A 27,175-nucleotide genomic window follows, 5' to 3' on the forward strand; every position below is an offset into this window, starting at 1 on the left:
ATGGTGAATCATAGAAAATGAGGGCTGTTGTTGGGCATTAAACCTTTCAAGTATGCTTCACTATTCAACATGAATATCTTCAAAGCTCTGGAAGAGGTGGAAACTGCAGGTGGCATAGTGGTTAGAGCACAATTATTACAGCAGCACTGACCCAGGTTCGAATCCAGCACTATCTATGATGAGTATGTATGTTTTACCCATGTCCATGTGGAGTTTCTCTGGGTTCTTCCTATCCTTCAAAACCAAAAGGGTTTGTAGGTTGGGTGGGTTTCAAGGGCTACATGGGCATTCTACTATGATGTATTGCTTAAAATAATTGATAACTTATGAAAATTAAATCAAAATAGAGGTAGAACAGACATGACAGAACATTTCTGGAACTGAGGTACAGAATACAGCAAACTTGAAAATCCTACATGCTGGCATTGTACAGCACACAAACAGCCCCTTTGGCACATCATGTCCATGCCAATCTTGCTATCCATCTATTCTAAACCCATCACATTTATCCACATTAGAATTGGATCCTTTTATGCCCTGCCCATTTAATTGTCTATCTAAATGCCTCCTAAACATAATTGAATCAGATTCCAGCGGCTCATCTTGGTACCATGTTTGTGAAAATAAATCTTACCCCTCAGCTCTCCTTTAAAATTCTTTCCTTTCACCTTAAAGTTATGACCTCTTACTTTTGATACCTCCATCATAAGAAAAATATTTTGACTATCTACCCATGCTTTGCCTCTCCTCATCTACATACTCAGGTCACCTTCAAGCCTCCTTTGCTTGAGTGAAAATGAGCCCAGCCTATCAAATCTTTCTCCATCACTCATAACCCAGGCAACATCCTGGTGAATCTCCTATGCACCCTCTCCAGGGCAACTGAGTCCTTCTATTACCACAGCAATCAGATATGCACACAATACTCCAAATAGGGTATTTTAAATTTGCAACACGTTTTTCTAGGTCTTGAACCTGTGCTGCCACTTTTAGTGACCCATGGTGTTGGATCCCCAAGATTTCACTGTTCATCCACATTCCACTTTAGCTGAATGAGGATGACGAAACATGAAAATCCAGGCTGTGCCTCAGATAATGCATTTGGATGCAGTTTGTCCTGCTCTATTGATTATTTATATAAGTGGGTTATTTTCTCACTTGAATAAGATTATAATAAACCTAGAAACTTCAATAACCTTAGTTTATGTAATTTTATTTGCTAAAACAAATAATGTTTGCTTATTGCCCTTAAGGGATGCATATTATTTATATTGCTTACTGTGCAATAAAGTGTGCTAACGCAGGAAGCTATTTTATCCCCAAAGACTCCGACTGCGCTACTAAAGAAAATTTGTGATGTGCAGATAAAGACTCAATAAGAGGAAAAAGTATCTGTCAAAGGAGGACAAGTATCTAAGAAACGCATCGCTCTCATTTCATTCCACTGTGTGCAGGAAGGCCGTAGGCATCTATTGATTTTTTTTTTTTTTTTTAAACTGGTTTCTTGAAGCCTGCAATCAAGAAAATGTGTGATGAAGGCAATAAAAATCTGGGGCATTTCATCAGGAACAAATATCTCCATTTTGTGTTCCACAGGTTGTCAGGGCCAAGCCATTCGCTGATGCCGCATTGTGATATGGAAGCGGGCAGCTCCGAGGAGCTCTTCCAAGCTGTCAATCATGCAGACCAGACCTTCCGCAAGATGGAGCTCTATCTCAAGCAACATCAGCTCTGTGATGTCATACTGATTGCTGGAAATCGCAAAATTCCTGCTCATAGGTAGGGCACCCTGCCACCTTGCTGCGAGCACATCTCCACGAGTCTACTCATCATAAGAAAAGGTTTCTTTGGAATGTGAACATGACCAGTTGAATGTAGGTCTCCTGATACTTGAGACAATGTACAGTAACCCTATTAATCAAATTATCCATAACTCCTTATAGTTTAGCATCTTGCTCACTTGATCATGATTCACTAGCTCCGTTCCATTCATTAGGATGCTGGTTTCTGTGCTCCATTTCACCCACTGGGCCCCTAATTCTCATTCTGTTTCCTTTTCCCCTTCATTTGCACAGTCCTTGGATCTCATTCCCCACTGAAACTCACCTAATTTTATTGCCTGCTCCCTTCAAATATAACAGGGCTTTGTTTTCAGAGCTTCCTTTAAATTCATCAGATTCTATGAAATAATGTACAAAATTTGCATTGGAATATCAATTAAAATAAAAAGCTGTTCATTCTACACCACCAAAATACCTCAGCATGCCAGATTAATGAAGTTTTACTCTGATATGTTCATCCGAGGAAAGACAATGCAGAAAAATTGACCTTTGGTCTCAAGAGCAAAAAAATCTTAGATGCTGGCTGCACTCACCTCATTGCGCAGTGATTTGTGGGTTCCCCAAAGGAGCAGGATCAAGCTCTCTCCAAACTGCCTTATTAAACATGTACACAACTAAATTAAAAAAAATACTAAAGATGCTGGAAGTCTGAATGAAAACTAAAAAATGCTGAAGATACTCATCAAGTCAGGCAACATCTGTAGAGATAGAAAAATATTGCCTGAATGCTATTTTGTTTTCATATTTTAAACATTTTTTTTTAAATCAAAAACAATCACTCAACAAACCATAAACAAATCAACTTGAGATAGAGTGTGTGCTAATCCCATCCCCTTTCTTCTCTCCCTCATACATTGATGAAGCAATCAATAAGCGTATTAATACAGAATCAATCAACTACCCCTTCCCCGTAAAAACAAACACAAAGTCTGCCTTATCTCTGCAAGTAGGGGGAATTCATCGAACTGAGTACCAATACAACTCAAATAAGATTTCCACATTTTAACAAATGTGTTGTAATTTTTTTTATATTGTAAGTGATCTCTGGGGAATGTAAATCTGCATTTCCATGTTCCATTGTGAGATGGTTAACTAGGAGTCCAACTTCACCCAACAAGACTAAAGAGGATTGGTGAGTCAAGTGGTTTTGTCCTCCTTTGGTTTTACAGCAAGAGGAGTAGCTATTTTGATAGAACAAAATGTTCCAATTGTGGTCCAAGGTGTGGTTACGATCTAAACGGGGGGTTTGTGATGATGCATTGCCAGCTATACTCAGAATCCTGGACACATGAATATTTATGCCTCAAATTATGCTAATCCAATATTTATACAGGATATATTTTTAAAAAGTGATGGGTGCAAACATTTTTTGATTGGAGGATTTTTTTCTGGATCCAGTCATGCACAAGTCTGCAAAGTAACCAGGGCAGCTAAGTCTACCCTGGCCTTTATGAGAGATCTAAATCTTATTGACATCTGGCAAAGACTGAAAGAAGATTATACTTTTTATTCTAGACAACGCAATTCCTACACTTAAATAGATTTATTTTTGGCATCAGCTCAATTGGAGAATAGGATAGTGAAAACTGAATATACAGCTCAGCTACTATCAGATGACGCACTCTTGATGTTATCCATTATAATGTTGGACAAACAAATAGTGAGGTAATGATGGTGCTTAAATAAATTACTGTTGGGGAAAAAACTTGAATTTTGTTAGATTTCAAATTGAGCTGTTTTGTGAGATGAACTGCCAGTCTACTGAGGACAACTTAATTTAGGTTGCTTTTAAAGATTATTTAAGGGTCCAAATAATTGGATATACGAAATATAAAAAAGGATACATGAAAGAAGTTAGTGCTTTAGAACAGGTGAGAGCTCAATTAGAAAAAGATTACCAAACGGTATGGAAGAGAAATATAAAAATCTGATGAACAAGAAACTCAAATACAACACATTACAAACATACAAGATGGAAAAACTAATTTTAAGATTTAGACAACAGTTTTATGAACTGGAGGGGGGGGAATAAAACAAAATATTGTCCTTGCAAGGGCAGAAGAAACCTTGAGAACAATTAAGGTGACCCAAACAAGGGAAATGTAAAATCTCATGAACACCAACTATTTCTAATATTTTTTCTCCACTTGCAAAAGTGGCTGATACAGTAATGATTCAAAATTCATATCACATGATACATAGTTTTAGACAGAGGATCAGAAATAGGCTGTCGAGTCATCGCGTCTGCCCCACCATTCAGTCATGAGCTGATCTAATTTCCCATTCAGCTCCACTGCCCGGCTTTCTCGCCAGGAATTTGATGCCCTGGTTAATCAAGAGCCTATCAATCTCTGCATAATGACTTGGACTCCACAACAAACGTGGCAAAAAATTCCACAGATTCACCAAGCTCTTGGCTAAAGAAATTACCCTGCATCTGTTTTTTCCTCATCTCACTCATTGTGGGAAATAATCTTTCTATATCTACTGTCCTTGCCTTTTAACATTTGAAATGTTTCAATGAGATCCTCATTCATTCTCCTAAATTCCAATTGTGAATGTTAAATACTTTTTTGCTGTTTGCAATGAAGTTAGTGTCCAAATATGGAAAGATCAGATGGATTTTTCTACATTCCATCACTGATAACGGTCAAGTGAATTTCTATCTTTATTGTGCCAAGTAGTGTTCTGAGAGGTCAAACTATCAGCTTCTTGCATTGAATAGAGCCACTGCCTCCTAGCTCCAGCAATCAGGTTCAATTCTGACTTCCACTGCTATCTGTGCAGGATCAGAGAGAGATGGAACATGAAAACAGGCCCTTCAGCCCATCAGTCCTTGGTGACCATCTACCCTTTTTCATTAATTCCATCTTATTTTCTCCATATTCTGACTCACTACCTACTCCATCCATCCACCATCTCCAGATTAGACCAATACAAACTGGAGCAATTCAAAACAACTAATTAATCTACCAATTTGCACATCTTTGGAACGTGGAAGGAAACTGCAGGACTGTAAGGAAATCCATGTGGTCACCAGGAAAATGTGCAAACACCACACAGCTAGCGCCTGAGGTCAGTATTTACCACTGCTCTCTGGCACATTGTGACAGTGCCTCCCAAACATGGTGAGTTTGTACTTTAAAAAAAAAAAGTGCTTCAATTTCCACCCACTTCCCAAAGATGTGGAGGTTGGCCAGTTAATTGACCACTCTAAATTGCCCCAATCATGTAGATGAGTGGTGTAATCTGAGGGAGTTAATAGGAATGTAGGAAGAATAGAAGAGGATTCCTATAAATGGGCACTTAGCAGGCATTGATTCACCAAGCCGAAGGGCTGTGTGACACCATGATTAAAGCACTGAGAGACCTGTAGGAGTGTGTTAGCACTGGGAGTCAGGCAACATCACTTTCTATTGGTGGTACATTCCTAGGCTCACCATAGAATATGCTTAACAGGCAAAATATTTAATGTTGACCGAGAATTGCTTTGGTTGTTCTTGAACTTTAATTAAAATAAAAAAATCATGCTAATGTTGTCAGCAAATAGCCACACTGCCAATCATGTTTTGATTTTCCAGTGGTTGCTAAATTCTTTGCGGAAGTCAGTGCTGTGCTGCAACAAATCACAAACAATGTACGAAGTGGCCTTTCTCAGAACCAGGAATGCTCATTTTGCCCTATTATCCCTTCCTTCAGTTGCTCTTCATCCAACTTAAAAAAAGACATGCTCTTCTCTTCATGTTTTTTTAATTTATAGATTTACTCAGAATATCACAGAAGCTCAATATTCTCTGGAATTAAAGATCGGTCTAAATTTTTTTTTTTTTTTTTTTTTAAACTCATTTTTGTATTTCTCAGTTCTATTGTTTTAAACTTGTCAATTTTCTTCAAATACTCAGTATGCTAAGAAATTGATTTGTCTCTGCTGCACTACAGTCACTGCATGCTGGTGACCACTTCCGGAAGTGAACTTGGCAAATGGAATTTTAAGCCTAAAGAGACCAGATATAGGCAAGGGCTTCCCCGTAGTGATAGACTCATGTGGTATGTATAAAGGGTTGCCAGGAATAATTCTTTTCAAATTATGCAGAGTTTTAGTTGTACTGCTGCCAGAATTAATTGCTAGTCCTGAACCATCCATATGAAAGTGGAAATGATGCCTTTTGTATCTCCCAACTTAGCCAATGAGTGAAGCGTTTATAGTTTTTTGACCATGGAATAGTAGCAGAATGGCAATGTATAATCAGGGTATTTTGGCAGAACAAGCAGAAACTGGAATTCTGAAGCTCCTGCTGTTCTTCTCCCTTCTAGAAGGCAGATGAATCAATAATGTTCACCAGGAGGATGAGTGTGTTGATGCTCAAATTCAACATCACCCTTAACATTTGGTGTCCCCTCTCCCCTACTCTCCTTTCAGATGTAATGTTGATATTGGTTCCATACAGGCATTCAGCAAGCCTGCATTACTCCTCCCTTCACATGGAGGAGAGTACAGCAACACAAGTCAGGACAATTTGATTCCGATGGGTTTGGGTGGTTCTGTCAAAGAAAATGCTATTGATTTGCTTCAGTACTTGTTTGTACTTTGCTTCCAAATGGTCCACATGGTGAGTGGAAATGAATTTATGATCTCCAGTCATTAAAAGTTGATCAGTCACATGAACCAAATTGATAGAAGTCATTTTTAATCACACCAAGATTTGAGGCTGTAATGAAAGGAGACAATGCTGGCCTAACTTGTTCATAGCTGAGAATGAGCAAAAGGCAGCAGAGGAAATTGATAGCCAACTTCCACCAGAGGATTGACAATGATCAGACTTTGAAAGTCATCATTACCTTGGATTTTTAATCACTCCCATTTTATTTCAGAATTAATGGCGTGAAGCAAGGCTGCGTTCTCGCACCAACCCTCTTTTCAATCTTCTTCAGCATGATGCTAAAACAAGCCATGAGACCTCAACAACGAAGACGCTGTTTACATCCGGTACCATACGGATGGCAGTCTCTTCAAGCTGAGGCGCCTGCAAGCTAACATCAAGACACAAGAGCAACTTTTCCGTTAACTACTCTTTGCAGACAATGCCACTTTAGTTGCCCATTCAGAGCCAGATCTTCAGCGCTTGACGTCCTGTTTTGCAGAAACTGCCAAAATGTTTGGCCTGGAAGTCAGCCTGAAGAAAACTGAGGTCCTCCATCAGCCAGCTCCCCACCATGACAACCAGCCCCCCACATCTCCATCGGGCACACAAAACTCAAAACGGTCAACCAGTTTACCCATCTCGGCTGCACCATTTCATCAGATGCAAGGATCGACAACGAGATAGACAACAGACTCGCCAAGGCAAATAGCACCTTTGGAAGACTACACAAAAGAGTCTGGAAAAAACAACCAACTGAAAAACCACAAAGATTAGCATATACAGAGCCATTGTCATACCCACACTCCTGTTCGGCTCAGAATCACGGGTCCTTTACTGGCATCACCTTCGGCTCCTAGAACGCTTCCACCAGCGTTGTCTCCGCTCCGTCCTCAACATTCATTGGAGCGACTTCATCTCCAACATCAAAGTACTCGAGATGGCAGAGGCCAACAGCATCGAATCCATGCTGCTGAAGATCAAACTGCACTGGGTAGGTCACGTCTCCAGAATGGAGGACCATTGCCTTCCCAAGATCGTGTTATATGGCGAGCTCTCCACTGGCCACCGAGACAGAGGTGCACCAAAGAAGAGGTACAAGGACTGCCTAAAGACAGCTCTTGGTGCCTGCCACATCGACCATCGCCAGTGGGCTGATATCACCTCAAACCGTGCATCTTGGCACCTCACAGTTCGGCAGGCCTTCCTTTGAAGAAGACCGCAGAGCCCACCTCACTGACAAAAGACAAAGGAGGAAAAACCCAACACCCAACCCCAACCAACCAATTTTCCCTTGTAACCGTGTCTGCCTGTCCCACAACGGACTTGTCAGCCACAAACGAGCCTGCAGCTGACGTGGCTATTATCCCTCCATAAATCTTCATCCGCAAAGCCAAGCCAAAGAAAAGAATGTTGATTTTTGGTGCAAGCCAACATTTGATAAACCTGCAAAGCATCCTTCCTTCTATTGAACAATACAGCTGCCAGCAAGCAAAGTTCAAGTTCATTGTCACATGTACCAAAGTACAATGAAACTTGTTTTGAACGTAATCCAACAAGTTAACCCCTACATAGTACATCATTTGCAACAGTACAGAATACAGAAAGATCTATTGGAACAGAGCAAATCTCATTGGTCTAATAGTGGAAATAAAATGTCCACGAGTCTGGTGACACTCATGAATCTTCTTCCTGATGGGGAATGGTGTGGAGAATGTGTTTATGATGGGATTAGTCTTTACAGATGTTATCCAATTTTCAGAAACAGGAGGAATTATAGATGAAGTCAATGGAAATAGGAGGGCAAGGGTTATATGGTGTACTGCATTCACGACTCTGCAGTTTCTAGAGGTCTTGGAGGAGCAGATCCTGCATCAGACAGTGATGCACACTGACAGGATACTTATAGTGGTGCATCTGTGGAAGTGTTTGAAGGGTGCACATGACATGCCAGGTTTTTGATAAAGTATAGGGACAGGGGCATTTTTTTGGCCATCATGTCCATGAGGTTGGATCAGAACAGGTGACGCAGAAGTTTACCCTGAAGGATCATAAGCTTTCAAAGTTTCTCTGAGGAGAGCTTAATCTCTCCCACATAAAATGTAGGAAACTGGGAAAGGAATATTTGACACCAAAGATCTAAATGCTGTATATTTTAGCAATTGAACATTAAGGCAGTGCACCAAGACCAGTGTGCACTTCTACAAAGTCAAAACCCTAACCTTACTTAGGGGTCTTCAGAAGCACTTCCTATCTGAAGCATCGATAGGGACAAGGACACCCATCTTGAAAAGATTACGTAACCTGAGAAATAAATAGGATGCATTTTTGACAATTTGATGCCCATATTTACAAATTTCATGAATTTATAGATGTTTTTCCCAAATTCAGAAGCTCATTAACCTGTTTGGAAGAATTAAAAGATGTAAATGGTTAGAACAATGTGGTGACTTCTGGCAATTCAGTTTCTTGCTTGATTTTCTTTTCTTTTATGTTTTTTCATCTTTCTTTTTTATTTCTTGTGGAAATGTTAAGGGGAGGTAGTTGACACTAATACTTGATTATTGTATTTTATATTTGGCTATGATTACATACATGGATAAATAATTTGATAAAAATTTCAAAAAAGTGACAAGGACAGGTTTCTAACATTGTGTCAGAGCTTTCCTGCAAACTGTATACCATCCTGACATTGGCTATTCCCCAATTTTCACTGGTTTAGTAATATTCAAGGAGCAATTTCTTCACACAGCTGGTAGATGTTCCAGAAACTGGCTCACTAGAATCTTTAAGAGGAGGACAGATGAACACAGGCCTTATGTTAAATCCTACTGACAACTAAAACAAAAGATCTGGATTGATGCAATAAATGATTTTCTATACTTTTCAGATCCAGTGTCATCTCTCAATCAGGAGAAACACTTCAGCCTCTTCATGCTTGGAAATACTACCCACTCAAGAGTGCTTGATAATTGCTGCCTACAAGATCTGCACACTGCAGCAGTGAAGCAGCCATTGACCTATTTTGTTGGATATTTAATACCATTCAAAAATTTCATCCTCAAACTCCTGCTGCTCTTTTCCTTTTGAGACCTTCAATAAATCCCAGAATTTCAATGAGCTGCTTGGTTACTGCTGATGTCTCATTCATTGCAGCAACATCCACTTACTTGCATAGCAAGGGGCTCTGAGTCATCACTACATAGTACAGTGAATATGTTGACAAGTGTTAGTTGTGGGAGATTTAGTGGTCAATTAAGTCAATTTTTTGATGGGAGTGTTAAAAGTACAATTCTATCTTGACAACAAATAATTTGAGCACTTTGGCATTATGCAAGAAGAAATCAAAGTTGCTTTTTCTTGATCTGTTAAAAGTGACTAAAACTCTTTCAGGCATTGTCTGAGCTCTTATTACAGATCCTGGTTGGATAATTTAGTCAGCGGATTGCTTCACTTCAAATTCCCCACTGGTTAAAGTACATGCTTCTTGGAGGACTTCCATTAAACCATTGCCAGGAATTTAAGTTAGCTCCTCCTTTTCACAATCTCCTTTTGTATGCCCATTCATTAAGTAAGGTGTGACTTATTTTTGTGCATCAGCTGTGATAATGATCTACTACTGACCTTTGTGCTAAATCATCTTCTGGGACTTTTTTAAAAAAAAAGTCATTTTAAAAGTGATTTACCTTTATGGTAAATGCTTCATCTTTACCTGTCAATCAAAATGCCCCTCCAACATGAGCAAGAGCAAACAGCCACATTTTCCTTGTGTTCAAGGATATTGTCACCCTTTTAGCCTCTTCTTACAACATCTTTTCCATTATTTGACCCAGCAATGTGGCTCAGGTAGGTTCAAATTCAGAGTACATTTATTGCCAGTTTAGCACCTCGTCATCTTTGAACTTCAACACACCAAAGAATTCCATTGTCAAGTTTTGCCTTTTGGTGATCTTGAGTAAGATGTCTATGTTTACTGTAGTGGACAACACATTGTCCTGTCTTGAATCAGGGCAGTTTATTTCTTTATTCCTTCCCCCATTTAGTGAAACATCATTTTCTTTTGAATTAGGTTTTTAAAAAAAAGTTCAAAAAGATTGTCTTTTTGGACTTGATTTTGTCCTTCATGTTCAGGTTTTCTATTTATTTACACAAAGTTAAAAATGAAACATTTGGCTATCAATGCATTGAAGCAGAATCCAAAGCAATCTGCAAGAGTTACTGCAGTGCATTTATTTGGTGGCTCGTTCTCCAGGGTTCTGATGTAAAGTGGAGGGATGTTGATTGGGATGACTTATTTCCAACTATTGAGAGTGATTAGTAATTACATAAAATTCTTTCAGTTAGTGACCAATTGGAAAAGCACAGCAGAGCACTTGTATCAAAACATAGCATTACTCATGTAGCTGTTAGCAAAAAGTCCCATAATTTAAACATTCTGTGCACCAGAAATGCATCCATGAAAGACACAGTGGAGATCAAAAGAATTTATATTTGTGATAAATTGAAGCAACTAAAAATATTTAAAATTTATTTTAAAATATTTATTTTAAATTAGCAGAAATCATTTCAGGAATTTGAATAGAGTGGAAGCATGACACTATCAACCAGCACTAACTCAGTCAGAACCGAGATATGGAAGCTTCAGGAGTGCAAAAGGCAATGGTATCAGGAGAAGTGGGGGTCCAATGGACACAATGTCTCTGAAGGGACACTTTCTTACTGCTCTTTCTCTTCTTGATAGGGGGACTGGACTAATGGCAGCTCTGTGTATGCTTTTTACAGGTAAAAAAGTGTGAACACATGTTGTTTATGTATATAATAAAGGAACCATGATCCTGGATATGAAGCAAATGGAGGAAATTTGGATTAGCTCTGATAAACAACTTGGTTGATTTGGACAAGTTTGGTTGAAGGGCCTTGGGCCCCATATCCTTCCCATCCAAGAGCCTTTCAAAATTTCTTTTAAGTGCTGTAATTGTACCCACTTCTCCATCCTCTGAAAGCATGTTCCCTCTCATCTTAAACCAGTGACCTTAGTTTTCAACTCTCCTTTCTTGAGAAAGACTATTACAATTTACCTTATCCATGCCCATCATCAATTTATAATCCTCTTTGAAGGATACCTTCCAGTGAGAAGCACTGAGAATGTACCTTCTAAGTTCCAGGGAAAATACATCCAGCCTGTTTAATCATTCATTCAAGCTAAAGGCCTCAATTGCAGGATTCATCCTGTTGAATCTCTTTTGCATTCTATCTAATGCTACCACGTAATTCCTGCAGCATGTTGAGTAGAATTGTTCAGAATATTTCAAATATTAACTCCTTCCATACATGTTGCTGACCAGTTGAGTCTTGCCAGGATTTTGTGTCCATATCTTTGAAATGGAAATATTATTTCAAATTTCCAGCTGCTGCATTAGATTCATGCTTTTGAAAAAAAAAACTAATTGCATATGCAGTGTTTAAATATTCTACATTTAAATGTTGAAGCATTCAGTCAACTACACAAAAAATGCAAGTTCTTTTTAAATATTGGCAATAAATTTTAACTCTTAGATAATGGGTAAAAATAGACTAAAATTTGATATTGAGTGAAACAAAATTCAAGAATGTTTATGATGCAGGTCACCCCTTTCAAACAGATCACATGCAAAAGCCCCATTGTTTAAATATTTTATTTTTATTCATTTTAGTTCAGCACATTTTTAGAAGTGTATAGTTTCTCAGGTAACCTCCATTATAATGCTAGGTAATTATAAAATGTACGATTCTGATCTTTACTACAATAAGTCTTTGTCAACCACAATGTTCCTCTTAAAACTAAGCCCATTCACAAGTTCTTGGTCTACAGCTGTCTGTCCTTTAGCAATTAAAGGACCCAGAGAGTCATAAGATGTGTAGGACAGAAACAAGCCCAGATCTTCCATACCAACAAAGTTTAACTGCTTGAGCTAGCCTTATACTTAGTCCATTTCCCTCTAAAGCTTTGTTTTTATTCTATTTGCATGTCCAAAAGTCTTTTAAATGTCATAATTGTACCTACCTCTGCAGCTTCCCTTTAGCAGATCATTCCAGGTACATACAAGCCTCTATAGAAGGAGGCAGATCATCAGATATCTTTGCTAGTAGATTTCAACACTGATTTTATCTGAAAGCTGCACCTGGCAATTGGAATCAGGTGATTCAGGCAGTAATAATTGAAAAAGCTCAGATCAGCAGGAAGCTGATTGGGTAATTGAGATCAGGTGATCCAAGGAACATGTGACACAGGCTGGCATTAATTCTCTTAATCTCAGTGGTTTAGAGTAATTGTATTATTGATTGAAGTTCCACAGAGTACATGCAGCAGTGAGTAGGAAATTTACAACTAACTAGTTTTTTTTCTTACACTTTAAATCTTTCCCACCTCTATTTTCAGATTCCCCTATTCTTGTCTAGGTATTTCTTTTATGATGTGAGATGAGAGTCTCTGCTTCCATCACCCATTCTGTGGAATAGATTTCAACCACCCTCTTGGTGGAGAAAATTCATCATCAGATCCCTTTTGAACTTTGTCATCTTTTTCCCCATGCTCAGCCCAATAGTGTCAATGTGCTGCCCAAGCAACCTCATACACTTTCTGTTGCCACTCTGGGATCTGGCTGAGGTACTAGACTTGACCAAAGATGTGCTGCATATTTGTGAGAGAAAAATGGCCCCTCTTGCGCCCAATGCAGTTTAATTCTCTAACAGGGCAGCACCTCTGAATTACAAAGGGGTCAACATAGCTTCTTGAGAGGTGGGAAATTCGGAGATCAGTAAAGTCAAGTTTGTTATCATCAGATTACACAAGTTCATCCTGTCAAAACAGGGTTTTCTGGTCCTGAGTGCAAACTGTGCAGACACACAGATGATGTGTGCAGTGTGGAAGGGGTCCTCATTTATTTTGGGCAACCTCTTCAGACAGTGATCCCGGTAGATCATGTTGATGGGTGGGAGGGAGACTCCACTGATCTTCTCTGGCACTTTTATGGTCCTGTGGATTGACCTCCAATCCATTTATCTGTAGCAACTATTCAACTGTGTGATGCAGCCGGCCAGCATGCTCTCGATAGAGCTCCTCTTGAAGGCTGAAATAATGGTGGCCAGTGGCCTTGCCCATTTCAGTTTCCTCAGGAAGTGCTGTTGGACCATCCTGACATCTGAGGAGATGTTGTATGTCCACTATAGGTCACTAGTTAAGTGAACTCAAAGGAACTTAGTTATCTCCACTACATAGCTGTTGATATTTAGTGGAGAGTGATCATTCCTGCTCCTCCTGAAGTCCACGGTTGTCTTCATCCTGTCCACATTGAGAATCTCACACTATCTCATGAGATCTTCAACCTCTTCTCTGAGGTGCAACTCATCATTTGCTGCTGCTGATGCCAACGACTGTGGTGTCATTTGCAAACTTGATGACACTTTTGGAGCTGGATCTGGTGATGCCGGCGTACATTAGTAATATGAACAGGAGCGGGCTGAGCGTGCATTCCTGAGGTGCGCCAGCACTCAGCATAACAATGCTCGATATTCTACTACCAATCTGGACAGACTGAGTTTTCTGTTAGGAAGTCCAGAATCCAGTTACAAAACATGGTGCTGAGTCCCAGCAAGGGGAGCATTTCCACCAACCTCTGGGGAATGATGGTATTAAATGTCAACCTGGTCAATGAATAGCATCTTAGTGTATGAGGTGTCATTCTCCAGGTCAATCAGGATGGGGTGAAGGGTCAGCAATGACAAGAAGAGCAACGGTTTGAATGGAGCTGCCAGGAGGTTGTCCAATGAGGGCTAATCAGCCATTCATCCCAGGAGTGCTCACTAACATGGCAGCTTGCTCCAAGATCTCCTCAATATTGCTATGTGATTTTTGAATGGGGAAGTGATGTCATTGTGATACAGTATGACTTACCCTTTGACTCAAATCAGTCCATGCCAACCATCAAACACTAATTCTGCCCTGAACCATTTTAGTCTCCTTATAGTTCCATCAACAACCATACACATACTGCAAATTCTATAGCTCAGCTGCACAGCAGGGTCCATGGCCACCAAACCTGCCAACTTGGTTATATTTAGGATGTAGGAAGAAACCAAATAGATTTGGAGGAAATGCACACATTAGCAGGGAGAACAAGAAAACTTCACACAGAAAACACCTAAGGTCTGACTTTTCTTCTAGTGTGTCTCTGATGTGAAAATTATGTTAGAATCTTTAAGGTAGCTCAAAGCAAGAATTAAAGGTGGTAAACAAGAAGTCTGAAGCTGCTGGGTTCTGGTGATGTATACAAAAGTACAGCACTGGAGAAACTCAGCAGGTCATGTGTTACAGAGTTCTGTGTTTTGTATTGGCCAATGTGTTGTGTGGTTTTGTGTTGGAAAGTGACAATTTGCCTTAGAGAGCCAAGGTGAAGGTGGACTGCTGAGAAAGTGGGAGACGGACTGGGCTTGTGTAGAAGCTGATCTAGAAATTTCTGGACTTGGAAGACAAAGCACCACTTGGTGGTGCTGTGGAGAAGAAGAAGGCCCAAAACATGAGTCATTGTCTGGAAGACAGTTTAGAATGTTGGGCATTTTAAAAGGGATGAACATTCTGAAGGCAGCCAGAAGGATCCGGACCAAACCATTGTTCCTCTCTCTGCAAGCAACACAAAAAGACAACTTCAAATTTTGAGCTCTTTCTCTCCCAAAACAAAACTGAATTACCAAACAAACTGAATTTTGTTTATGATCTTTGCTTTGGTTGAGATTGAAGTTTTGTGAGTCTTGTGTGTTTTGTGTTTGTTTTGTGTCTAAGTTTTTCTGTGGGCTGGTTGGAAATATGTGGATATGCATATGTTATATTTAGGCTGGGGAATTTATTAGTTTTACACTGTTATTGAAATTTGCATAGTAACCAGTGGGCATTGTTATAAAAGGGGGGGGGGGGTTTGAATTAAAGTTTGAAGGTGAATTTTTGTTCAAGTAATTGTTCATCTTTACCCCCTGTGTGATATGCCTTCTTTGTGGTTGCTGGTTTGATCTTGAACACATGCATCATCCATGGAAAGCAAACGGCAATTGTTGCTTTGGGCCTGAACTCTTCTTTAGGTGACACCTTATGGAGGATCAGGCCTGTAATGTTGACTGCTTTTTGCTTTCTATGGATGGTGTATGACCTGCTGAGTCACCACAGAAACTGACTGGTCTAATTTTATGATTGATATAACTTAACTCAAAAATGTATTTTAACATATTTATTTTGGATTAAGTCAAAGTTTTAATTGTGTAACAACTCAATACAGTTTAATTTCCGAACAGAAATTTGAATAATTGAAGCAAATATGATTTGATATTATTAAAATTAACATTTACTGTACTAACTTAATAACCGTTAAATTTATTTCTTGATAAAATTTTACTGACCTTAATAAAAAACATTGTGTTCCAAGAATTGTGCCTCTAATTTTTGTGTTGAAGCAGTGGATTCTATCAACATTACACAACTAATTAAAATGAATTAATTTCATGTGGCCCTCTTTGTTCTTGTTTTTGCAGACTCGTACTTAGTGCTGTGTCAGATTATTTTGCTGCCATGTTCACAAGTGACGTTTGTGAAGCTAAACAAGAGGAAATTAAAATGGAGGGCATAGACCCCGGTGCACTCTGGGATCTTGTCCAGTTTGCTTACACAGGTAAGGGCTGCTGCCACACACAGAAATAGAAGCAGAAAGTGATGGAAATGATCAGTAACTCAGGGAAGCATCTGTTGATAGAAAAATCTTTTTGACATGCTTGTCACTTTCATTGAAGAGTTGGAAAGAGGCAGTATAGTTTCAGATAAGACTGAGCTGAGTTGAAAATTCTTCACTTTGAGGATTGTGAATCTTTGGTATTATTTACCACAGAGGCCTATGGATGCTCATTGGTCAATTTTTGATGCTGAAATGAACAAAAAAAAATTGAAATTCAGGTTAATAGGACTTGGGACATATAATAGTTACTTTTTTTAAAATGGTTCAACAAAATCAAGGAACTGAATGGTAATTTGGTAAGGCTCAAATATCTAGATCTGGTTTGGAGATGCACTCCAGGGTTTTGAGGTTAAAATTCTACACTGCTACTGATTAGTGCAGTGCAGTAGAATATTGCATTCCTGAAGAAACTACCTTTGCTGAACTGAGGCACCAAGAGCTCTCTTGTATAAAAGTTATTTTAAAAATTGTACCATTAATTTGAGAAAATGCCCTTGCTTTTTTCACTGTTGCCCTTTCTAACATTTACCAATCAATGAAGAGCTCCAAATGTCAACAATCTAGTTCATATCAGATTACTATTTGTGGGATCTTGCTCTGTGTAAAATGGCTGTTCCATTCCTGTATCACATTGGCCATGTAGGAAATGTAGCAATATATTAATGCATGAGTTACATCATGGGCTCTCTGAGGTCTTTTGGGCTGTTCAGTGCAAGGTATTAAAAGTACTATAAAAATGGAAGTCTTTTTTAGAAAAAAAACAGATTCCAGGGAGAAAGAGAAGCATTCAGTGGATTGTAAGGTGCTCTATAAAAGGAAACTGCTTTATTTTTTATTTTTGAATGATCTCTTTTTGTAACATTTAACAGGATTGTTGGCATAGGAGATGTCGTTAATTATACTGAAAAAAGCATCAGGAATCTTAATGGATTTTCTAATCTTCATTTTTTCATTTCAATACTGATTCCCTTCTTTAACCATGATATTTTGAAAAATGATTAGGTGTATGTTTATTTCTCTGTGACAATTCACAAAATAAAGGACTTCTGAAGGAGTTGCAAATTTTGGAAATTTGATCACAAAGTGCATAATTCATTAATGGTACTTGAAGGAGCAGGAATTATATTCCTGTAATTGGAGGTACCATAATATACAAGAAGCTCAATGACAGTAAGAAATTTATCCTGGATTGATATTTGCTTATCAACAAACCAAAAGGTGCAGTATTCAACAATTGTAAAAAGTTTAGTCTCATTTATTCAAATTTGCTTAAGCACTATAAAGTGTGCACAGCCAAAATTATCCTTGCATTTACCAGTCTTTAGTCTTACAAACAATTACTTTCTGTTTTTGATTTTTTTATAGAGATATTTTCTGATTTTGCAAGATACTGCAAATCTGTCTTGTGTTCAATGAATTAAAGTTAAATAGAGCTGTGAGAACAGTTGAGAAAGGAAATATTTGCTCAATATCAAAGGTCAAAAATCTGTACGAGCTTGATAAAAAGCAGGGCTGGAAATGTGGCACTCGCTAGAAAGAATCAGAGAGATGATTTGGAAATGAATCTGGCAAACTACTGCTCTTCCTGACAAAGGGTCAAGTTGGGGTTCTTTGTGGGAGCATTACTTCTGAATAACTTTAATTAAATCTTGAAAGCTATATTCAGGAATAATGTGATGCCATTAATTTCATGGTCAGAAAAATGTCATCAAGTAGAAGTTATTCCCTTCCATGTAAACAAGCTGTTTGATCTATTATTGATCTGAAATTGTTATTATTGTATCCAACTGTTTTGAATAACATTTAAATTGAATAATCCAGATAAAATTTCAACCTCTTAATTCAGGTATGATGGAACATTGACTGAGTTTTAAATTGGTTGGTCTTTTAACAATTCCATCTAATATAATGCTGGCTTTTGCTCACTTGCAATCTCTTTGAACTAGCAGAGTTATATTTTAAGCTTAATCATTTCAAACATTAAAAATACATTATTAGATAGAAAGAAGGAAATATCTACTGTGAAGGCAAACTTATAATTGCACTAGTTAACATTGGGTCCATGCCTTTTGGCAGAATACATCCTGAGGTTAGAATATACAGCACACACACACAAACACACACATTATGTCACATTTACTGTGATAAAATGTGCCTTTGATTCCCATGAATCCCTACCACCAAACCAGACACTGTGGGTTGCTCTGCAGCTTAAGTTAAAAGCATTTCCATGTTCAGAGGAAACACCAAATGCACCAGAAATACCAAAGAGTGAATTTCATGCCTCTTTCGTCTATGGATTCATTATTTTTCCTTTGCACATTTTGTTCTTCCTTTGTTTTTTCTGTGCTCTCCGTCCTGTCAGCCCTCAGAATTTACCTGCAGTCCATCAATTTAAATGCACTAATGAATGATATGGTCCCTGTGAATTTGAAGGAAAATATTAATTGTTGAGAGGAAAAACCCTAGGGCAAACAGTGCTGACAATAGTCTTGCTTTCAATTTTTATTAGAAAGGCTATCTGTTGATGCATCGAATAACCAGACAACACAAAACGGCAACCTCTGATGAATGCTTTGCTGTTAAATTCAACCATACAATGTATAACAGGAGCCCCTAGAAATGGCATCCACCATCAACCAAGCTCCGTCTCCTTTTTCAACTAGCGTGCTTCGTGGCGACTTGTGCATAGTAGCATTGTAGCAATATAGTGGCTGCAGCAGGTGCAGACAGCCAATAGAAGTGGCTGACAACATCCCCTTTCTTGGGCAACCCCTTTCACATACCATAATCCATGTAGTTAATTATAGTTCAGCAGTGAACAGTCAGCCCAGTTTAATCCCGATATTTTGGTTTCGGGTTACAAGTGTACCCGAAGCGTGTTATATAATGGCCATTGGTGGAAGTGGATGCTTGGGATGCTTCAGCTTGAAAGCATGTGCCATCCATGGTCTCGGGGTTGCGACCATTTGTTTCATGGGTTGTTACTGAGGGAGCTTTTCCTACCTGGGTTCATGTTCTTGATCCTGGTTTGTAGTTTCATCATGAATGGTTTGGGGGGGGGGGGGGGGGGTAGCGTGGCGTGATGGAAAACACCCCCTCCTGGCAGAACTTTTTAAAAAGCTGTATAAAAGTGTTAAAATTATTTTAAAAATTGCAGATTGTATTGTTGAAATATTTAATTAGCAATAATGAGGAAAACTAAAACTCAAATTAATTTTTTTTAAAAACTATTAAATCAGCTACAACATCGGAGGAATCTTGGCCTACCTTAACAACGCAGCCTGCGGACTCGATTTCCTCTCAACCCAGACATCAACTCATTGGGCAATAGGAAGGAAGCCATTTCCCGGTCAAGCACCATGGTCTATTATGAACAGTTGCCTGCGTTATCAAGATAGAGAACCAATTTTGAGACTTGCGGTGCAGAATGCGAGAAATATTCAGGGACCTTTGCTTGTTAAAAATAAGTGTTTTTTTATGCTGATTTGAGCCAAGCTGTGATTAATGTCATAAAGAATTTAATTTGGCTAAAGCAGTTCTTTGGATGTAGGGTTATAAATTTGCTTTCCATTACCCTGCTGTGTTAAAAGTATTTAATGGAGATTATCAGTCTCAATTTTTTTTCTGATGATGGTGAAGCTTTGGATTTTGCTAATTCTTTACCTGATAATAAGCAGGGTCAAAATTCAGATAAATTGGGGGGTGTGGCATGATGGTGTAGGAAGAAGACATGAAAAAAAACACCTCCCCCTGGCAGAACTATTTAAAACCTAATTTACAACTTTAAAAAAAAATTCTGAGACTGTTTAAAGTATTGGTGAAGATTTTTACTCTACAGATATGAGGAAGATAAAAGCACAAATGGTGAAAGAAAAAACAGTTAAACAGCCTGGAATTATGGAAGAAACTTGACCTACCACACAAATGGAGCCTCCAGCATCGATTTCAGCTCCACCCCAGCCCCAGTGATCATCTGTGGGTAAGATTCTCGCAATGCCGACACCGACCTTGCGTACCACTGTGCAAGATGCGCCGGCGACCAACAGTGATCCTCCCCGGAGCAAGGGGACATACCACGCATCATTCAAACAGGACCAAGCTGTGGGGGGAGGGGACCCGACATACACCAGCCTAGTGACTCTAGGCTGGGGGGAGGGCGGTAGTTCACACCCACAGTCGGATGTCCCCAATTTCCATGACAATGGAGGAGGAGGAAGCAGAGGAGATTGCTGGATTAGTTGAAGAAGGGGAACAACTGCTGGAGGAGGCAGAAAGTTTGGCTGAGGGTAGGCCAGAAAGACTTATAATTTTAAATCAGATCATGTATTTTCTAATCTTGCTTTGTCTGACATAGCTAAACAAATGGAGAATCTGGCAAAGCAAATGAGTCTGGGATTTGCAATGGTCAAGGAGCAATTTAATGAGATGAAGGGTGTAATGTCAGATATGAGGGGTGAAATATCTACTATTAAAATGGATGTTACCAAGTGCTTGAGAGCTGTGGACAAGGTCCAAGATATTTTTTTTTAATTGAAGAGGCATTTCTTGATTGTAAAGATGAAGTGGAACAATATAAAGAAAGAATGGACAAGATGGAAGATTCGTTCACTGGTTGGGAGATTCAGAAGATAGATTTGTTGAAGAAGATTGATGTTTTGGTGAATCAGAGTCAGGGAAATAATGTTAAGATTGTGGGTCTTCCAGAAGATTTTAAAGGTTCAGATCCAGTTCAATTTTCTTTTTAATGGATTCCTGAGGTATTGACAGTGAGCTCCTTTCCAGATGGGTTGGAACTGGACAGAGCACATCAGGCGATTAGAAGAAAACTACTTCCAGGTCAAGTTCCACAGTCTGTCCTGATTCAGTCGGTGCCTATGTTATCAAGATCGAGAGACAATTTTGAGACTTGCAGTGCAGAATGCCAGATGTAATCAAGGTCCTTTGATTGTTAAGAATAATAGAGTATTTTTTAAATGCTGATCTAAGTCAAGCTATTATTAAATGTCATAAAGAATTTAATTCAGCTAAAGCTGTTTTGTGGAAGAAAGGTTATAAGTTTGCCATCTATTATCCTGCAGTGTTGAAGTTTTTTATGGGAATTATCAGTCTCCAGTTTTTTAATAATGATACTTATGCTCTTACCTTTGCTAATTCTTTACCAGTCAAGACCAGTTTCCACAACAATCTGTGGTGGTTTCAAAGGGAAGAATGGGAAATTAGAGATGGGGATGCAACAGTTGATTGATATTGATGATGACAACCATTAATCATGTATTAGAAGCAGCTTACCATACCTGATTTGAATGTTTCTTTTTTGCTGTTTGTTCTGTTCAGGGTGAGGTGGTTCAACTGCCAATTCTTCCAAAGTCATCGGCCACTTGTGACGTTGGTCACTTCCATGTCATTGAGGGGGGTACTACACTTATTTTTTTTTCTTTTTATTATGGGGATTTTTCTGTTCCTTTTATTTTTGATGAGCATTGTATTTGTTATGAGCCATGTGGGGTGATGTGCCATCATGGGGAAGATATATAATTTATCATGGCTAATTTAAATTTTGCTACTATCAATGTTAATGGGCTTAATAACACAATTAAAAGAAAATGGGTATTAGTGTACATTAAAAAATTGATATTAAATTTTTACAGGAGACTCGTTTAACTAAAAAAAGAACATCAAAAGTTGAATAGAGATTGGGTTGGGCATGTTATAGCATAATTCTTTAATTCTAAAGCAACAGGGTATCGCTATTTTAACTTATAAAAAGTTATCTTTTTGAAGTTGTTGGTAGGTTGTTTATTGTTAATTGTAGGATTTTCTCAGAAGCTTGGACTTTGATGAATGTTTCTACTCCTCGTATAGATGATGATGGCTTTATGGCAAAAGCCTTTTTAAATTTAAAGCAGGCTTATGATAATGTGTTGTTTGGTAGTGACTTTAATTGTTGTTTGGATCCTTTATTGGATAAATCTCCAAAATCGATAGGTAAAACAAAGATGGCTAAACAGTTGATGACTGTAATGAAGGATTTGAACTTGGTAAAGATTTGCAGAAAGTTGAACCCGACAGAAAATGACTTTTCCTTTTATTCAGCTAGGCATGATTGTTATTCTAGAATAGATTTATTTTTAGTATCAGGGCAATTTGCAAGGAAGATTTGTTCAGGCTGAATATAAAAGTAGGATTTTGTCTGATCACTCCTTATTATTAATCACTTGTATTGGTTTGGAGAGGCTGGAGAATGTATACCAGTGGAGATTTAATACGTTATTGTTGAAAAATCCAAAGTTTATTAAATTTATGAGAGATCATGTGTAGTCCATCCTGAAAATAAAGAAGGGTTTTGTTAGTAGTAAATTCATTTTATGGGATGCATTGAAAGCCTATCTGAGGGGACAAATTATTTCTTGTTTAGCTAGAATTGAAAAAACAGCATTTGGTTGAGAGTAATGACTTGGAGAAAGAGATAGGTTGGGAAAAGAGGCTACAGCGAGATGCAACGCAAGTTTAAAAAGTTCATTTAACCAAGTTGAAGTTATGATAAAATACTTTGCAAATTTATAAATTTGAAAATTTATTATAGAAAACTAAACAACATTATTATGAGCTGGGTGAATGTGCCCATAAAGTGTAAGCATGGCAGTTGAAGACTGAACAGGTTTCTAGGACAATAAATGCTATTAGATGGTATAGGATAATTACTTATAAACCTCAAGAAATTAATGATGAATTTCATTTATTTTATGTGATGTTGAACACTTATGAAGTTTTGGAATACTATGTTAAAATCTATGCAAATTTGTCTGATTTAGCTTTACCGTCTTTAAAGAATGCAGAGGTTAATGATTTACACTCATTTTTTACAGTTGTGGATGTTAAAGAGGCATTTCAAGCAATGCCTGGTGGGAAATTACTTCAGATTTTTATAAAGAATTTCAGGACTTGTTGCTTCCTTTATTGGAGGTTTTGAAACAGGCCACTGAGAGCAGTTCTTTTCCAGATTATTTTTCTAAATTATTGATTATGGTTATCCCAAAGAAGGATAGAGATCCGTTAAAAAGTATGGTCTTGTAGACCAATTTCTTTATTGAACATGGACTATAAGGTCATTGCCAAGGTTCTAGCTAATAGATTGGCCAAGTATTTACTGGATTTGATCCATTTAGACCAAGTTGGTTTTATTAAAAAATCGATATTCTGTGGATAATATTGTAAAGTTGATTTCTTTAATTAACACTTCTCAGGGGCAACCCAGCCAACCTATTATAGTTGCTTTAGATGCTGAAAAAACTTTTGATAGAGTGGAATGGGTTTTTATTGTTTAAAGTTCTGGAAAAATTTAAATTAGGCCAATTTTTTATTGGATGGATGAAAACTTTATATAACAATCCATCAGATAGGGTGGTGACAAATGGGAAAGTATCTTCTTCGCTTGCATTATCTAGATCGACAAGACAGAGATATCCTCTGTCAACAGCTTTATTTGAGTTGGTTATTGAACCGTTAGCTCAAATGATTAGACATGATGGTAATATTTAAGGAATGCTGATGAATATAAAACAAATTTATTTGCAGATGATGTTTTAATATATTTAACACAACCTATGCAAGCATTGGAGTGTCTCCATACGAGATTGGAACAATATGGTGCATTGTCAGGTTATAAGGATAATTGGGATAAGAATGAAATTATGCCTTTAGAGGCTGTAGATTATTCAGCTTGAAGGAAGATTGCAAAATTTATATGGTCTGATAAAATTAAATACCTGGGAATAATTGTAGATGATAATTATAATAATTTATATGATTTGAACTATTTGCCATTATTGACTAAAATGAAATATGATTTAAGTTGGTGGAAAGATTTGGCAATAACTTTGGTAGAATGAGTACATTATGTAAAAATTAACATCTTTACCTGTATAGAATATGTTTTTCAATCGATTCCGTGCAGAATTCCGAAAACATTTTTTAAAGATTTGAATGCTTTAGTGAGGACTTTTTTTTAATTAAAGGGTAAAATGGCAATGTAAAATGTTACAAAAATTGGCTTTAGGAGGACTGCAACTTCTTCATTTTCAACATTATTATGAAGCGGCACAACTAAAATTCATTAATAGAATGTTTGAAGTGGATAATTCTTTGGTTTGGCTTAAAATTGAGATGGCTCAGATCCATGAACAAAGAATTGAGCTGGAATCCTTAGTTTCTGCAGAGTTGTAATTCACCAGTATTGATACATTTAATGGAATTATGGTATAAGAATAATAATATTATAGGGACTGAAGATAACATTTTGTCCAAAACTCCTTTGAATCACAATAAGCTTTTTTTTTTCTTTATCGATGAATAATCAACTTTTGAAACTTTGAGAACAGAGAGGCATTAGACTGGTGGAGGATTGTTATGAAGCTAGGAATTTTATTTCCACCATTAGACTGGTGGAGGTTTGTTATGAAGCTAGGAATTTTATTTCCACCATTAGACTGGTGGAGGATTGTTATGAAGCTAGGAATTTTATTTCATTTCAAAGAATGAAGAGAAAATATGGAATTTCTTCGATTATGTTATTTACTTATTATCAGATTTGAGCTTTGTTGTTCGATAATTTTGAATGTACCTTAAAGTTACCTAGATGATCTAGATTTGTAAGTTTACTTATTGAAAGAGGTAAAAAGGGGTTTACTTCAGAGATGTACGCCTTATTGCAGTATAAGATATCTAAGCTGGATGTTCATAAAGCAAAAATTAAGTGGGAGAAGGACTTGTGTATTTCAATTTCTTAGGATGACTGGGTGACTATATGTGAAGATCGTATGACTAAATTAGTGAATGTAAGATGCTGATTAGTTCATTATCATTTCATTCATCAGCTTTAATTAAACTCCTGAGAAGTTAAAGAAATATTAATTTATCTCTTCTGTTTTCGATGTGGTAAACAAGTTGGTTCCTTTTTACACTCAGTAAGGTTGTGTGAGATAGTAAAACCTTTTTGGAGAAGAATTATGGATTTTTTTGGAAGGTTTATTTACATTTACACTTCCATTTGATCCTGTGGTACTTCTATTAGGTTATATTTTTTTTAAATGAATTTGGAATTAAAATTAGATACATTTCAAATTGCATTTATAAGATTAGCTTTGGTGGTGGTGAGAAAAAGTTTAGCTATTACTTGAAAAAATAAAACTGAACTAAGTATTCAAAGATGACACATGGAAATGAGGTCCTGAATTTCACTGGAAAAGATAACATATAATATACGTAATAATTATTCTTTTTTTGTCAAGGTATGGAGCCCGTATATGAAACATGGACTTAAATATGTAGTCATTTTTTTCCCCCTTATTGGGGCTGCACCAAACATGGTGACCGGTTGATTGTTATATGTGTTGAACTCCTCTCTTTTTTTCCTTCTTTTGGGGTGGGTGGGGAGAAAATATTATGTATATTTGTATTTTATCTTTGGTTGTATGCATTCTGTTTAACAATAAAAGAATATCCAAAAAATTTCAGATAAATTCCCTCAGCAGCTTGTTATTCCAAAGGAGAAGAATGGTGAATGAGAGATGGAATCTCAGCAGTTGATTGATATTAGTATATGATTTGGAAGAAATGTTTCATACTTGAGATTAATGCCTGCATTATTTTTGATTGTTATGTTGGGGAGGGGGGGGGGTGGTTTGTTCAACTGCATATCCTTCCGAAGTCGTTGGCCACTTTGTGGCATCTGTCACTTCCCCGTAATTGAGGGAGGGAAGTTAATACCATCCAGTGTTTTTTTTTGTATTGGGGTTATTTTAAAGTTTTTTTTTTCTCTTTAGGAAGAAACTTTTAATTTCTTTGGGTACTGTTGTCATGGGGATGTACTTCACCATTTATCGTGGGATAATTACGAGTTACTAAATGGCTAATTTAAATTTTGTTACTCTTAATGTTAATGGGCTGAATAACCCGATTTAAGAAAAAAGAGTATTAGCTTATATTTTTAAAAAAATGAAGGTTTATGTAGCTGTTTTGCAGGAAACTCATTTGACTGATAAAGACCATCAAAAATTAAGAGGAGATTGGGTAGGGTAGGTTATATCATCTTCTTTTAATTCAAAAGAAAAGGGGAATTGCTATTTTGATTAATAAGAAATTACCTTTTAAATTGGAGTCAATTTATGAAGCGGCTGTTAGACTTTTGATTGTTGATTGTATAATTTATTTCTGAATTTTGGACTTTAATCAATGTTACCACTGAATACTGATGATGAACAACTTATGGTGGATTATTTTCTTAATCTGAATCAGGCTTTTATCATGAAATCATTGCAGGAGGTTACTTTAAATGTTCTTTAGATCCATTACTGGATAAATGTCCAAAAACGCTAATTAAAATTAAGATATCTAAGCAGTTGATAGAAGTAATGAAGCTAGTAGATACATGGAGGAAGTTGAACCATAAGGAAAAAAGATTTTTCATTTTATTCATTTTGTCATATTTCCTTCTCCAGAATAGATTCGGCATAATTGCAGGGCCAAATTTCTGAAGCTGTATCCAAACCTAATAATTTGTCTGATCATTCCTTGTTGTCGATTACTTGTGGTGCTTCAGAGAGGGTGAAGAATGTTTAGCATTGGTGTTTCGATTCTTTTTTACTGAAAGATTGGAATTTTGGAAATTTATATGAGACCCAAATTCAGAGTTTTTTGTACATAAATGTAGGTTCAGTTGACTCTAAATTTGTTTTGTGGGATGCTTTGAAACCTTTAGTTATATGGTTATATGGTTAAAGTTAAGAAATGACAGATAGTTGTGGTTGATAAGTTGGAGAAGGAGATACAGATTTTGGAGAATGGAAGACAAAAAATGTATAATTAATCAATTTGAAATTATAGTACAATTCATTACAAACGTATAAATTTGAAAAGCTTTAACAAAGAACTAGGCATT

General features: G+C 37.3%; 1 protein-coding gene across 4 annotated transcripts in view; it reads left to right on the top strand.

The window, feature by feature from the left end:
- Positions 1-27,175, top strand: part of LOC138739103 (kelch-like protein 1) — a 394,023-nt gene that overhangs the window by 170,385 nt on the left and 196,463 nt on the right. For 3 of the 4 annotated variants that reach the window (XM_069890588.1, XM_069890587.1, XM_069890589.1), the window contains 2 exons: positions 1,597-1,779; positions 16,040-16,176. In XM_069890588.1, coding sequence (XP_069746689.1) covers positions 1,597-1,779; positions 16,040-16,176 — 320 coding nt within the window. Of the gene's footprint in view, positions 1-1,596; positions 1,780-15,123; positions 15,262-16,039; positions 16,177-27,175 lie in introns of those variants that run through there. The other variant, XM_069890590.1, reaches the window with a different exon arrangement.

This window comes from Narcine bancroftii, chromosome 7, assembly GCF_036971445.1.
Source record: "Narcine bancroftii isolate sNarBan1 chromosome 7, sNarBan1.hap1, whole genome shotgun sequence".
NCBI classification, from domain to species: domain Eukaryota; kingdom Metazoa; phylum Chordata; class Chondrichthyes; order Torpediniformes; family Narcinidae; genus Narcine; species Narcine bancroftii.